Genomic DNA, 16496 nt, shown 5'->3' with positions numbered 1-16496 from the left:
ACATGTGTGCATGCATATGCCATAATTTTGTCTTCCATATCTGTCCTCAGGTGGTATCTACTTTGTGTTTGAGATGTCAATTAGCCTTGCTGGCTAGACCAGGCTTGCTGGCCAGCAAGACCCACACATCCATGTGTTTCTACTTCCCTGTGCTGGGATTCTAAGCATACATCTTTTTTCTTGGCTTTTTAAAGTGAGTTTAGGGATTCAACTCGATAAACATTTTCACCAGGTGAGCTTTCTCCCAGCCCAAGGATGGAGATGTGTGTGTGTGTGTGTGTGTGTGTGTGTGTGTGTGTGTGTGTGTGTGTATCACATCAGACATCTAGGCAAGTTGTAGAGCACTTTCTTAATTTCATGGTAAGACCGTAGGAACTTTAGAGAAAAAAATATATGTGAGGTGCACCACATGATATTCTGACATGTATATACACTGTACACTGAATTATAACCATCAGGATAATAAATATGCCCATCGCTTTGATGCTGTAATGGCCTTTTCTTTTTGGGTTAAATTGTGAGGACAAATGACTCTTCTTGAGGAATGGCAAGTAGCCAATATCTTCTTGTCAAATATTGTGGTAAATCTTCAACTACGTGTAACTGAAGCACTGAACCCTTAACTTGAAGGAGTTTGCAAAAGCTGAGTTGCTGAGAGATTTGCAGCACATCTCTGGCGAATGAAACAAATTCATGCTCAATGTAATTTCTGTAACGTTAGCTAATGCACCTCAGCACAAGGAAGACGTTCGTATGAAGTGAGGTCTTGGTAAAGAGAAATGGACAACACAGTTTAGAGGAAGTCTCACAGCTGTCTGCTGCACAGAGTTTTTCATTAGAATGAAGAGAAATGTCTGTCCATTTCATAAACCATAAGTAGATGTTCACATCTTGCCTGCAGGCCTCTCCTGTTTGTGTAGGAGGTTTAGCACATAAGGTAATATTCTGGAATAGACAGAGTACTCTTGGCCATGTCATCCTCCCCCTAGTCATCATCACTGTCATGGTTCTGACTAATGTACAGAAGGTGCTTTTAAGAAGCAAGAAATGAGCCAGCTGCTTTATATGATGGATCATTTGGGGCAAAAGGTTGTTTGAAAAATCACGTTTTTAGAAGCCTATCCTCTACTGCACTTCTCCCTCCTGTTGCTATCCATGATGATGTGGACTGAAATCGATGGGCCTTAATCAGTGATTACTTGAGTATCTTAGACCCCTTGCAGAGGTCCACCTGGAGTTACCATTAATTACGTCAATCCCTGCCGTACTGTATCCCTGCTGAATTACTGCCTTTAGGGCTGCAAGGGGAATATCCACTTCAGGAACAGCTGAGGGTACGTTCTATTATTATAAACCTTGGGAACCAGCCTGCTACACTAAGAGGTCTGTTCTCACCACAAGTTTCTTTTCAAATCACTAAACATATCAGCACCTTGCCTCTCTGGTGTGTTTCAGAGAGAACACAACTTGAGAGGTAAGTAGAAATCAGTGGACAGTGCATCTACCTGATTCCTTCAAACAAATGGCAGAATTTTAACTATGTGGCTCTTTGCTATTATTTGTCATTAGCAACCACACAACTGTGAGAAGTTCAAAGCTGAACTTACAAGAATGTTTTTTTAAAAGGCAGAAATAGGAACCACAGTTGATTCCTTCATTTAGAAAAACCCTTCTTGGCGCCTGATTGTGTGGTCAGTGGACAAAGTGCCAGGGATGAGAATGAGGCTTATTACTTAATGTCCAGAGGACCTCACACCATGTAAAAATGCAGGTGCTTGCACCCTGCAGTTTGATCTCACCATTTACCCGCATTGATGCAAGAATGACTTTGCATGTACAGATTGCAGGTCAGAAGCAGCTTGGAGTACAGGTGACAGGTCCCAGCTCCAAGAGATGCTTTCTGGATGATAGGGGAAGGGAAGGCCTTCTTGGGATAAAATGCAGAATAAACAATACAGGCAGTCAGATAAGGGGTCTGAGTGTTTGGGAAGTCAACTGAGGCAGTCAATCCGCTGGAATTGTGGGTGGGAAGGACAAAGATGAAGCTGCTAAAAGGTGGCATGGCCTCCATTGAGTCTTCTATCCTGCACCAACATTCTTGATATCTAGTACTGAAACAGACTGAAGCCCCTTAGTTCTGTTCTGTATCCTCTGAGTTCTTAGGCATTCTAGGACACAGTATGAGGTGCAAATTCTTTGAACCTGTATGAAATGTTCTAGGCCAACAATAGAGACCTGAACTTACCTTCAAAGCTGTAGGAATGGATACAACCATTCCTGAAGAGAGATCACAGACTCAGGGTTCCACACAGCTTGGTCCATCACACATTATTTTATAACAGGCATAAGGAAGCAACTCAAAAGAACGACAAGATAATTTTCCTTAACCATTGAGGAGAGAGTTATCTTTCTTTTAAATTAATGTTTCATAGGAGCAAATGTGCTTAGCACAGATTTTCTTAACTATCTTAATCGACAACTAATGGGAGCTGACACAGTGTAAATCCCACCACTGGGGGTGAGGGGATAATTTAGACTGCGGTATTGCCTGGTCTGTGTCAGACAAGGGCTGCCAACTGGGTGGTTGTTTTGTAATTCAGATATAATAAATCCAAGGAAAGTAATTTCCTTTTAGAAACCTGAATTGCTTCCTTAAGAGAATGGCTGGAGCTAGATTTAAGCTGTGAGGTTAGCTGAAAACTTCAGAAAGGATACCCATGGGACTCTATTAATTGCACTCTTGTTTTTAATGTAATATGCTTTTTATTCACAGGAAACTCCAGTAGTAAATTTCCTGTAAGCACCAGCTTAGATTCAGCCTACTGAAAAGGCCGTGGAAGTTTTGTTTAGCAAAGCAGTCAAATTTGCTATAAAAGAAACAGCATTGCCCTCTGCTTGTGTGTATTGAGTATTAATGGAGTTAGGAAGCTGGCTGTGCTAGTTGTTCAACTACAGGCCAAGCAGCAGAGAAGAAGTTATCATTATATTATTAACGGCCCCAACAGTGTGAATTGGGCACCAGGATGAGAGACAGAGTTTACACCACTTGTAAATGTTATAGCTAGTTGCCTAGTTGGTGTCTGTCCCACCTATTGAACTGTGTGCACTTTGTCAGTACCTCCTGTGTGCCAGGTACTGTTCTGCAAGCCAAGAAGGCTATGATGAACAAGATAGCCTATGTGCGGTGACATCTAGATTCTTAGACTGCAGTTGAATATAATTCTTTGAAATTAAAGACTGCTACATGACCAAAATTTCTCAGCTGATGATCATTTTTTTTTAGGAAAAAACGACTTAAATCTGATAAGAATGTTCATTAAAATCTGTTTTTTTAGGCATGTACTGGCCGGCAAGACCTATTTTTTGCCCTGAATTCTCCTTTGCTACATAGACACAATGCTGATTCCAAGTACCAAGAACAATTTAATCCATTTGTTCAAATTTCAAGTGAAGAAAAAGAACTTTGGTAATGTATTAGTTGTCTGCCACATTGGGATAGCAGCTAGCTAAATTGATGAACTTTATATAATGATCTGTTGCTATAGCAACAGGCTGCCCAGTGAGTGGGAGAAGGTATTTCATCATTACCACACTGGTAATGCTTGGCTGGTAACAGATGCAAATACAAAGGCTTTCTATATCTTTGCTGTAACTGGGTCGATGAGACAAACACACACAAAAAAATGCCCCTGGATTACAGCAGCACAGAAGCAAGCACAGCCTACTGTGCAGTAAGAAATAAAATCATTTAACTTCCTGCTGAGCGGTCCTGGACTCCACAGTGAATCTCTGACCATCACAGAGGGTCATTGTCCAAGGTGCGGCTTGCCTTTCAGAGGTTTTATTTCTGTTCTCTATTCGTTGATTGGAATCTTGAATAGAGAATATCCCCTTAAAAATATGACAGATTCTAGAGAGAGCACGAATGATAAGTTAGCACCTTGTGATAATCCTTCCATCCTTATGTGTTGTCCTCAAGAAATGTGTCTCCTATTGCTGGCAGGACTGTTATCCTTTCCTTACAAAGTGAAGAAGTATATCCATGCCTTAAACAGGTTACATGTCTAAGTCCTAAAACGGTTATTACATATCAGATAAAACATGTTTATCCTATGTTTTGAAAGTATATTTCAGTGCCATTCGTAAAATATATTAAACTTTCTGACTCATCTTTTATTGATCAGCAATCATGGGTATGTTAGGATGAAGCCATTTTCACATGAGGCCAAGTGACTTCCCTGTAAGGTTTCACTTCCATCTCATCATATATACATTGCAGTGAGCTGAAAATTATTTGATCATATGTAAGCATCAGGACAAGCATACCAGGGCATATACACAAAAGATGCTCCAACATATAACAAGGACACATGCTCCACTATGTTCAGAGCAGCCTTATTTATAATAGCCAGAAGCTGGAAAGAACCCAGATGCCCTTCAACAGAGGAATAGATATGGAAAATGTGGTACATCTACACAATGGAATATTACTCAGCTATCAAAAACAATGACTTTATGAAATTCACAGGCAAATGGATGGAACTAGAAAATAACATCCTGAGTGAGGTAATCCAATCACAAACACACACACACACACACACACAGATACACACAGATACACACACACACAGACACACACACACACACACACACACACACACACACGGGATGTACTCACTGATAGGTGGATATTATCACAAAAGCTCAGATTACCCAAGAAACAATGCACAATATGGAGACAAAGTTTGGAGAAGAGACTGAAAGAAAGGCCATCCAGAGACTGCCCCACCCAGGGATCCAGCCCCATACACATACAGCCACCAAACCCAGACAATATTGCTGATGCCAAGAAGTGCGTGCTGACAGGAACCTGATATAGCTGTCTCCTGAGAAGCTCTGCCAGAGCATGACAAACACAGAGGAGAATGCTTGCAGCCAACCATTGAACTGAGAATGGGGTCCCCATTGGAGGAGTTAGAGAAAGGATTGAAGGAGCTAAAGGGGTTTGCAATCTCATAAGAACAACAATACCAACAAACCAGAGCTCCCAGGGACTAAACCACCATCGAAAGAGTACACATGGACAGACCCATGGCTCCAGCTACATATGTAGCAGAGGATGGCCTTGTGGCACATTAATGGGAGGAGAAGCCCTTGGTCCTGACAAGACTTGACCTCCCCAGTGTAGGGCAATATCAGGGCAGGGAGGCCAGAAGGGGTGGGTGGATGGGTAGGGAACACTCTCATAGAAGAAGGGAGAGGGGAATGGGATAGAAAGTTTATGGACAGGAAACGGAATAACATTTGAAATGTAAATAGAAAATATTCAATAAGAGAAAGAAAAAGACAAGTATAGTTTCCACACAGTGCCAGCAAATGTTGTGTATTGGGTGTGTTTCTTTTCTCTTTATTTCCTCTCTCCATCCTTCATGTCTTTGCACTCTTCCTGCAAAATAGTCTTGATGTTATTTGTGAAATGCTTAGAAAACTAAAATTCTAGAAACTGTGTCCTAAGAAGTTCACACTAGGGCTGGGGAATTAGCTCAGCCAAGTAACAGTGCTCAGTACACAAGACAGTGTTCAAATCCCCAGAAACCATGTGAAAAGCTGTTAAGGCCAGTCTGGTGATCAGAAACAGGAGGGCTGCTAGAGCTTGCTGGCTGCCAACCAACCTCTAGATTCAGGAAGAAGCCTGTTCCCTGACTCAGGAAAGTAAGGCACAGTGCCAGAGCAGACTACCTAAGATCCTTCTCAGCATGTGTGTGTGTATGCCCTTGTAGTCACAGATTCACACACAAACACACACACACACACACACACACACACACACACACACACATACGGACACGCACGCACATGCACACATGCATGCATATACGCATGCACATAACACCTCCCACTTTCTCTCTCTCTCTCTCTCTCTCTCTCTCTCTCTCTCTCTCTCTCTCTCTGTGTGTCTGTCTGTCTGTCTGTCTGTCTGTCTCTGTCTCCCTCCCTCCCTCCTTCCCTCTCTCCACACACAAATGAAATGTTATAAACAGAGATGTTTTCCTCAGGTTCTTCACCATTCACCTGTGAATGCTCACTTAGTACTGGCTTTTCCCTCAAAGCCCAGAAGAGACATTAACCCAAAGGTTTGAAAACTAGCATCTTCCATGTTAATTTTTATTTTTTAATCCAAACCCATTATGTGTCAAAATTATACATATGTGTGTGTTTATACAAAAATAATTTTAAAATAAACTTCTTCTAAGTATGAGCCCTGCGATTATACAAAGCTAAAATATGTTAATTTACTTTTTCTTTATTGTTGTACTGGGGTTACCTTGTGCATGGTGGGCGTCTCCCCTTGTGCTGCATGCGTACTTCCTAATGGACTAACATTTGAATTAGAGTATTTTGGAAAAAATGTAGTTTGAAGTTGCTCTGAAAAAAAAATCTGGAAAACCAAATCTACATTTTGTTTTTCTTGACTTTTGATGCAGATTTGTTTATGAATCTGCCGAAAGCACCAGAATAAATACTGGAGAATCACGAGTTGACAACACCTGTTGGGACCTGAGGTCCAAAGTGAAATGCCTTTCCCCTTCTTTCCTCACTCTGTCTCTATTCTCATCTTGTAAATGCCTTCATCTCCTAATTCCCCCTCTATGCCTGTGTCTTTTTGTGTGCTGGCCTCTTGTTTCTGGAAGGACACTAGTCACATCAGCTGATAACATTCCACATATCTGTTCTCTTTAGAACACTGTGTATCCAACACTGTTGCATCCTGCGGTATCTAGAATGGAGACTTCAATGTTGGAATCATGGATAGGCACAGCTGGTTTCATAGCAATCCCTATCTTATTAGATGTCATGCTTACTCACCAGGGAGGGATAGTTGCAATTGATTGTATTGAAATTGACTTGTACTCTCTAAGTGAAAAAAATAGAATCTTGTTGAAACTATTAAATCCACGTCAGCCACTACAACATTGAAAATTAGAAAAGATCCACTATTTCCCCTGAAAGGCAAAAATACAATTAAATCCCAGTCACTAATAATTAAATTTTGCACATAACACCTTATGCATCAGAGGAATTGGTTACATAAAGGCCGTATTTTATTGGAAACGTTTTAGCATGTATTCAAATCTTTAAGCCTTTTATTTTTAAAAATGAAACAGAAGTACTTCATTTTTGTTTTTATTGTTGTTGGTGGTATTAGATTGGTTCCTTTTTTTTTTTTTTTTTGAAGTGGTTTGTTGTTCTGCTTGCTTCATTTTCTCATGGAGGTGAGGGGGGGTTAAAAGCCTCCTGGGTCAGTCAGACGTGTCTTGGAGTTGGCATCACCTGAGCACTGACTCTTCCTGTAGTGAATTCCAGAAGACACAGATCTGTCAATCAGAGCTTCATCTCTGTCTTGGATGGTCACTACTTACCAAAGGTTCTGCCCTCTCAGCTGGCACTGACTGACCCATCAGCCACACTGCTGCTGCTGGACGATTGGAGAGAGTCTCTGCCATTCTCCCAGTACTTTAAAAAAAAACAATGTTTAAAATAAATGCAGGCCAATCACTTGGTCCATGTAAAAAGATTCCAAATACTGGTTTAGTATCCTGTCCTTTGAACTTACAGAGCTTGACTGAGCCTTGATCTCTTTTAACTACAAAAGTCTTAGTATAGACCCTATCATGTCACTTGAAATTTTTATTTAGACAGTGATTTCTATTTAAAGATGACTAAATATGAAACTCAGCATTTATATTCTTCAAGAAAAAAATGACCTCATTTCCTATATCAGAGGGAAATTTTACCAACATTTTATATAATTTTGTCTTTGTACATTATGGTAGACATCTGTACTCTCCCTTTAGCATAACATAGGAATCATATATCCTAGTTAGGACTCCTATTACTGCAAAGAAACACCATGACCAAAAGCCACTGGGGAGGGAAGTGTTGGGCTTAGTTAAGTCATAGCCCATAATTAAAGGAAGTCAGGACAGGAACTCAAACAGGGCAGGAACCTAGAAGCAGCACATGAGGCAGAAGCCATGGAGGGATACTGCTTGCTGACTTGCTTATCATGCCTTGCTTCATCCGATTTCTTATAGAATACAGGACTACCAGTCCAAGGATGGAACCACCCACAGTGGGCTGAGGCTCTAAAACTGGATCTCATGGAGGCATTTTCTCACTTGAGGCTCCCTTCTTCCGGATGACTCTAGTCTGTACCAAATTGACATAAAACTGCCCAGGATGTGTTTCACTTTCTTCTTGTTTGCCATCTGTATTGTCCTGTTGTGTCAGCCTTTACATTTCATTAGGACCTGAACTCGACTGTATATTGTATTCAGGCTGTGGCCATCCATCTCGTCAATGTCATGTCAAAGCTGTGATAGCAACCAGCATTCCAAGGAAGAGCGATGAGAGCTGCACTTCTAGGAGATTGGAAAACTTTGGACAAAGAAGAGCAGATAGAACAGTCTTTTAGGTCATAGTTGTTTGTTCCAATCTGTCAGGTTCTGAAATGACATCACAAAGATTACAACCTCTCTCATGGAGCACCATATACCTACCTGTGATCACTTCACACACAGGAGTTGTAGTCCATATTCTGGGCTCATGGCTGCATTCCCTGGCCTTGTAGCCCATACACTCCTCCTTAACCTGGATGATGCTCCATTACTTTACTTGGAGCATAGAACAATTGGAACTGTTCAGTGCATTTGTTGTCATGTTGTAACAAGTGACTAACATAGAGGAGGAATTACTCCAAAGATATAGTTCATTTAGGCAAGGGAGCTATGGAGGAAGGAGTCGTGGATTGGGAACTAGAGAGCAGGGAATGGCTCACTTTCTCCCTGTTCCCTTTTCATTCAGTCTGAGACCACAACTCCTGGGACAGTTCTACCCACATTCAAGGGGGAGATATCTGCATTTCCAGGTGAATATCTCTAAAGATGTCCTCACAGACATACCCAGAGATATGTCTCCTTGGTCCACTTAAGTTAACCATGAAGAGCAGTTATCATATTCACAGATGATCAAGCATTTGTAGAAAAAGAACCTATTATTAAAATAATATAATACAGCAAGATTTAATATGTGATGCAGAAAAATGAAGCTCTTATATTGGGGAGTATAGAGTTGTCCTTTATTTATGGGTGGAGGTGCTTGGCACATAGCTTTCTATTGACAGAATCAAGATATCATCATGTATATCCCTAAGTTGTCTGTTACAGTAAACCATAGTATCCCAAGTGACTTGAATTTATACATATATATATATATATGTGTGTGTGTGTGTGTGTGTGTGTGTGTATTTCAAAGATTTTTATAAAATAATTAAAATATCCTAATAATTTTATGTCATAAATAATATATTGTATTAAATAAAATATAAAACAAAAATCAATATTTGAACCAGTTTAAACCTATAGCTAGTTGCAAATATTTTTGCTTACTTCTATAGATAGTCTGTCTCCAGACTATGGTAATGAACTAGATAACCTATGCATTTACACCTCTTCACACAAAAGCTAGGTAGAGGTCATGGCTTGATAGCCAACCCCTGCTCCTAGAATATAATTTCATTTAAACCCAATTTATCTTCTACCGAACATTTCAATCTTGTTCTCACTTAATCTTTGAACAGCTTGCTCAGTAACTTATTTGTCCAGAGATGTGGACCTATTTTCCCACTGTGGAGGAAAACAAAGCTTATGAGTTCGGGGACCATTTCTCACATCTGGAATTCTTTTGCAGGGATTTTGAAATATTTCTCTCCTAGTAGTCAAGTTGAAACTGAACTTTGTCTATTTCATGTGACCCTGTTCAAACTCTGCATTTTTTACCATTTCATTTTCTCTTTATTTTCCCTTTGTTTATTTTCTTATGACAATGATTGTTGAGAACAAAATTATGTTTTGCTGTTACAACAGTTCCCTTTAGCAAGGCATTTTCTATGTATGGTCTGGTATTTCATGTCTTCAAGACTGATCAGTGGCAAAACCCAATGGTGAAGATTGTTTCTACATTGTATTGATCTCTGCCAAGAATTCCACTGCTATCATTAACAGGCATATGAAGGAGGCCATCCAGTTTCTGGAGGAGTGGTCTAGAGACCCAGCATAGTGTAGTCTTTACTTCTTGAGGCTGTCACCTTGTTCCCTTACTTTTAGAAATGTTCATCTCATGTATAAACATTTAAATGTGTCTTTACCTACCTGCCTTGTTTTTTAAACATAAAAACAGAAATGCCACTATGTCTTTCTGGGTGAGCCTGCAGTGCTGTTGAATATTACTTCTATTGATACAATGTGGCCTTTTATGTCTTCTAACTTTATCTTGTACGCCTTATCATATGTGACAACAGCTACACCTATTTTTTCTCCAACCATATTGGTATATTCACTTTCAGCGTTTGCTGTTGAGTCTGTATGTTTCTTTGCCAGTGAAGTGTGTTTCTTATTAGAGTAGTTCTAAGTTAATTCCACTTATGATCCCATCTCACTTGATAAATCTTCAAGTGACTGGGGTATAGATACATAGAAATAGACAATATACAAATTAAATATTCACTGACAATAAAGCATAAAGAAATGTTGTAAAACAAACTATGTGTGTATATAAAGATATAGTTATCTTTATCATTTCTTAAATCTTGGTTGATAGTTGATATTTCAGGGTAAAGAAAACTTTTAACATCTTCCAGATTTAATTATTTGTTGGCTTTCATAATTATCAGTGCTAAGAGTAGCCATTTAAGAAATGGTTGGAAATTCTGTTGAAATCCAAAGCCAAAATTTATTTTAAAAGTTTAACAAAACATATCATCAATCTGAAACAGCAATGTTTTTTTTCAAATCAAACCTTATAATACAATACAAGTCAGTAGTAAAGTGATTTGATAATTTCATGCTGAGGAATAATGGTAGGAAGCTATTAAAACTCTATTTTTTATAAATCGACCACCATGTTTCTGTAAGGTAGAAGGCTTTGTGTGTCCAGTGAAAACTCTACAATTCACAATACACAGTGGTCTCAAAAACTAACAAAGGTGCTTCATGAAGCATCTGTCGTGTTTTTTATTTTAATAGCATAAAGGCATGGATAATTTAAAGTACTAATGATATGTGTTGAGAATCAAAGCTGCAAGCAAATTCTACAATGTGACATGGCAAGTACTCCAAGGGAAGTTGCTGAAACACAACATGCTTGATGGTTCTTTAGAAACAGAAGGAGGCGTCAATAGAGACTATTTACTAAGAAATAATTGGAGTGGAATGGAATGCTGGGGAAAGGATCCTCTCCCAAGACCTACATGTTTGATTTCGATGTGTGTGTGTGTGTGTGTGTGTGTGTGTGTGTGTGTGTGTGTGTGTGTGTGGGTGTAGAAATGTATTACTGTTCCTTTGTTGGTATTTGTCAGTGCCTACATTCAACTATACTGTGACACATAGAGCAGAGCACATAACATAAACAACAAAAAATTGGACGGTGTTTTTATCCAATCAGCTAAACTGTGTTTAACTAAATAGTTAAGACCATTTACATTCTGGGTTGTCACTGAAAGGTGATTGACTGATTCATTACGTATCATCGGTTGCTTCTCCGAATGATTCGAATGCATACTGTTTTTCTTCTTCTCCATTCATATAAGCAGTTTTCGAATTTGCTGATTTGGTCACGATTAATTTCTTTTTTATTATTCCTACAAAATGTATTTTTCCTGTGCCCCAAGATTAAGACTTCCTTCCTCTGAATTTGTTGTTTGTTTGTTTCTTCTGCAGTATCAGGTTGACCATGAATTGTTTCAGTTTGTGCTTTTCTTGAAATATCTTTGCTCTTCATCAATTTCACATGAGAGCATTTTTGGAGGTAATAATCTTGGTTGGTAGTTCTCCACTTATTTTCAGGACCTGGATTTTATTCTTTCATACTGTGCTTGTGTGTTTCTTTTTTTTTCTTTTTTTTTTTTATTAACTTGAGTATTTCTTATGTACATTTCAAGTGTTATTCCCTTTCCCGGTTTCCGGGCAAACATCCCCTTCCCTCTGCTTGTGTGTTTCTAATGAGGTCTGATATTATCCTCATGGATTAGTCTTCATACATTTGAGAAAATTTTCATATCTCAGTGATCAACCATAAAGTTGTGGTTGTGTTTGTCTGTTGAATGGTTGATTGGTTTCAGTAGGTGGATAAAGCCAAATATTTTATCATGAATGAACAGAGGAGAGAAAACAGCATCAGTAGTACACAGTATGCTAGATCATAAGAGTCAGAAATAACTCAGAGGAAATGGTGTTTTCCAGACACAACAGGGCACTGCACTTAGGAACTCATAGCAGTTGATATAGTACATCCAAGACCTCTATTAGATTAAGTCAAATGAAATTGTAGTGTGGAAGTTGTGCAAGGGAGAAATGGGTACAAAAAGGTCACTACTGGCTATGGGGATATTGGGATTTGTTACCTGCTGGGAGAGGGAGGATGGATTTTCTTTTCTAATGTGACCCCACTTAGATCAACCACTCCATACCACACTGCCAAGAGTAGCTGGATAACACAAATTACATTCAGTGTATTTAAAGATAAAAGAAGAGAACTTATATTTTCGTAGGTAAGCACATGAGGGTAAAGAGGTTGGATCTGGGAGGGCTTGGGAAAGAAGAGCTAAATATAATAAAACACTGTATGAAAATCTCAATGAATTAATAAATATATCATTTAAAGAGAAAATAATAATCATTGAAAAATTAGCAAATGAGTGACATCAGGGGCAAGATTTGTAGAGAAAAACCGCACTTAACTAAAAGATTGGGAAGTAAAGGGATTGGAGAGGAATGTCATGAAGTAGGTAAGAAAAGAACATGGGGTAAGAATGGCTAAACGATACAGAGTAATGTGAGAGCAAGGATGAGAACAAAGCATAATAGTTTTTCAAAGATTAAATCAGGTCAATATTAATACTGTATAGGAAATTGAGAAAAGCTGGTGCATAAGAAGCAAAAATACAACTAAAATTAAGGTGAGTGCAGGGAACTGGCATGCCTTCCTACCCTGTGCCCGGTCCTCAAGATCACTATAAGAGAGAGAGACGTAACAGAGGGGGTGTGAGCACAGAGTAAGGATGAGGCTCAGGCAAGGGGACGAAAGGCAGCAAGAATACAGACGTAAGCTTTAATTGTGTGGCTCGGAATCACTCTGTAATAATCCTGACATGGATGGAATGAGAATTTATAACGGACTTATGTTACCAGATGCCCATAAATAAGGAGAAGCAGCAGAGCTCTGGATCATAGAATCTTCGTTTATGATTCTTTCACTCAAATGCCAAGAACCAATTGGCTGGAGCACTGGGTACAGGGTGCAAAAGAAAGCATATGTTGAATGTTTTTCATCATGGATGTCTTATTGGAATCAAATTATTAAAGTTGTATTAAAATCTGGTTCTTTCTGCAGTTTTGTAAGAATTTTAAGTACCTTTAAGTTGATTGCATGGGTATTATTAATTTTGGCAGGTTTCTCAGTGTGTTAACTGTTGAATATGTTCTAGTTTAGATCATGGTTCTTGCACACATGCTAGGTGCCATATTCACAAAGTAATCATGGTGACTCCCCTATAGGACTCTCATCTGTCCTGTCCCTCACTGCCTTAGAAATTGGTTAGGAGGTTCAGCTTTACCACAGTGATGTTTTGTTTTGTTTTGTTTTGTTTTGTTTTGTTTTTTCCTATCTGAGCAATGTCACTTGCCAAGAGTAGCCACACTGGCTTTCCCCAACCTTTGACTTGAACTGGCATTCTCCCTGTTACTGTGATATGTCACAAAAGAGTGGATGTTCTGTCACTCCCTGGGAAGCTGACAGCTCTATCTGCCAGTGTTCATTAGAAGTCTCGGAGTGTTGTAGCTGAGATATTGGAAGTGAAGTCACCTCTTCTCCCTGAAGCTCCCATTGTGTTCTGTGCTGGCCTCCGAGCTGTAGTTACTGATGCTATCCATTGTCCTGTGCCGGGTCAACTGAAATCACCAAAGCTGAATTTTCCCACAAGCTCATGATCTCTGGTCACCAAATCAGAAGGAAGTTTTGTTGTAGAATAAAGGCTTTATCAAAATGATCTTTCAGGCTTATGTTTTATGAGCCATGAATTTTCTGAATGGGCATTGTTGCCTGTTTTCTAGTGCAAATAGACATACTTCTTTCAGTTTTCCATGTTTGCTGAGTATTTTTTTTTCTCCATCTTCATTAAATTGGGCATTTCTTATTTACATTTCAATTGTTATTCCCTTCCCTGGTTTCTGGGCCAACATCCCCCTAACTCCTCCCCTTCCCCTTCTATATTGGCTTCCCCTCCCCATCCTCCCCCCATTACCGCTCTCCCCCCAACAATCACGTTCACTGGGGGTTCAGTCTTAGCAGGACCCAGGGCTTCCCCTTCCACTGGTGCTCTTACTAGGCTATTCATTGCTACCTATGAGGTTGGAGCCCAGGGGCAGTCCATGTATAGTCTTTGGGTAGGGATTTAGTCCCTGGAAGCTCTGGTTGGTTGGCATTGTTGTTCATATGGGGTCTCAAGCCCCTTCAAGCTCTGTCAGTATTTTCAGCTATCTTGAAGTAAAATTAAGCAGTTGTTACTGACATGGTATATATGATATGCAGCCAAATGGAGATATTTGAGGTTTACATTTTAAGTAAGGCCAAACTCATATGCGTGTGCCCATGTGTTTTCTCTCTAAATGTAGATAGTCGTATCATCTAAGACTTCCATAGAGATACAAAGTATAAAGTATTATCTCTTTAGTCTTTTCCATTTATTTGGTTGAAGCTCCTTCAAGTCAAAGCTTCCTAGTTTTAGTTCTGCTTTTAAGATAACTTCTAAAGCTGCTTTTGTGTTTATAAAATAAGAATCACTATGATTTAAAGCTTGATATCGTGGTGGGTTTACTCAGTTTGTATATTAAAGATGACTTCAGAGAGTACCAATAGCTATTGTTGCTGCTTCAAGATATCTGGGTTTTGCAGGCAGTCAACAGGTGCCCTTCAAGCTCCCATGCATCTCCCTCACAGAGGTGTTATCTACTTCCCCCTTAAACCCTTGACAAGTAAGCTAAAGCAGTAGTCATGACTCCATTGAAAGTTGAACAACACTTTTATGGAAGTCACATATCAGATATTTATATTATGATTTATAGCAGTAGCAAAATTACAGTTATGAAATACCAACAAAAATTATTTTATGTTTGGGAGGTAGGGTCACCAGTCACCACAACATGAGGAACTGTATTAAACTGTCAAAGCATTATGAAGGTTGAGAACCACTGACCTAAAAGGAACTTGTTCTGCATCCCTCACTGCCTATTTGCAGTCTGCATGGTGCAGAGGCCCTCACCACAGGCAATACTAAATGTATGACCCTGGGAAGACTTGAATCAGTTCAGACATATGTCAAGTCCAAATGCACAAAAATGACCTGGTATTTATGTTCCAAGTCACTTTGCTTCTTCCATGAATTGGTAGCAATCACCACGCTGACATCAGTGACCCAAGATTGTTCCTTTTGGATTTTTCTCTTCTGGTATTCTGCAGCTGTTTTAATCTGCAATGAGGTTTAGCATGCCCCTTGTTTCGGAACTTGCAACCAGAGAGGCAAGTGGCAGATCAGCCGTTCTCACCACTGGACACAGTATCACTCGGGTATCACTACAGAGCTTTAAAGGATATCAGTGCATAAATTCTCCATCCAGTATGGCCCACCCAAGAGGCCTCTACATTACTGAAAGATGCTCACATGACTTCATAGACTGAAGAACTCTGGCTATGTGTTCTGTACATATTGTGCTTACCTGGGTACAACTTTGCTACCTGTGTGCTCTATTTTTTTTCCCATTTTGTCTTCACAGATTATGGCACCATTAAAAAAGTGCGGGCTCCGCTGAGTCAGAGCTCAGGCAGCTGTTTGCTAGAAGAGATTGAGCTTTTTCCAGAGAGGAAGAGTGAGCCCATCAGGAGCCTACAGATCCTCCACAGCCAGAGTGTCCTATTTGTGGGGCTACAGGAGCATGTGGTCAAGATCCCCCTGAAGAGATGCCATTTTCATCAAACACGTGGGTAAGGAATGCCAAGGGTGAGGGCACCTGAGCCAGCCTTTCAAGCCTCCGGCAGTCCAAAGACTATAGGATCATAGGATCGTGTGTCTGTGTACTTATTATGTTCCAGGATACAGGGTGTTCATCGAAATGGGCTTTTGTGGTGCCACTAAAGTCTGCATATCTTTGGAGGAACCATGTGTCTAACAATTGTGAGCAGCAATAGGTGTGAAAATGAATTATTCAATATATGATAACTCTCAGTGATAATGCTGGGATTTAATGCTCCAGCATAGGTTAATATTTTATTTGAATACAGACACACACACACAAACACACACACACGCAGAGAGAGAGAGAGAGAGAGAGAGAGAGAGAGAGAGAGAGAGAGAGAGAGAGAATGTAAGATAAAGTAGGCTCATA

The 16496-nt window shown here is 39.7% G+C and overlaps 1 protein-coding gene across 2 annotated transcripts in view; it reads left to right on the top strand.

The window, feature by feature from the left end:
- Sema5a (semaphorin 5A) overlaps positions 1–16496 on the top strand; it is a 433267-nt gene that overhangs the window by 329323 nt on the left and 87448 nt on the right. For both annotated transcript variants that reach the window (XM_032898665.1, XM_032898666.1), the window contains one exon: positions 15888–16095. In XM_032898665.1, coding sequence (XP_032754556.1) covers positions 15888–16095 — 208 coding nt within the window. The remainder of the gene's footprint in view (positions 1–15887; positions 16096–16496) is intronic.

The sequence above is a fragment of the Rattus rattus genome, chromosome 3, assembly GCF_011064425.1.
Source record: "Rattus rattus isolate New Zealand chromosome 3, Rrattus_CSIRO_v1, whole genome shotgun sequence".
Lineage (NCBI taxonomy): Eukaryota > Metazoa > Chordata > Mammalia > Rodentia > Muridae > Rattus > Rattus rattus.
Note: the sequence above shows the minus strand (reverse complement) of the source record. Positions and strands in the feature narration are given on the sequence as shown.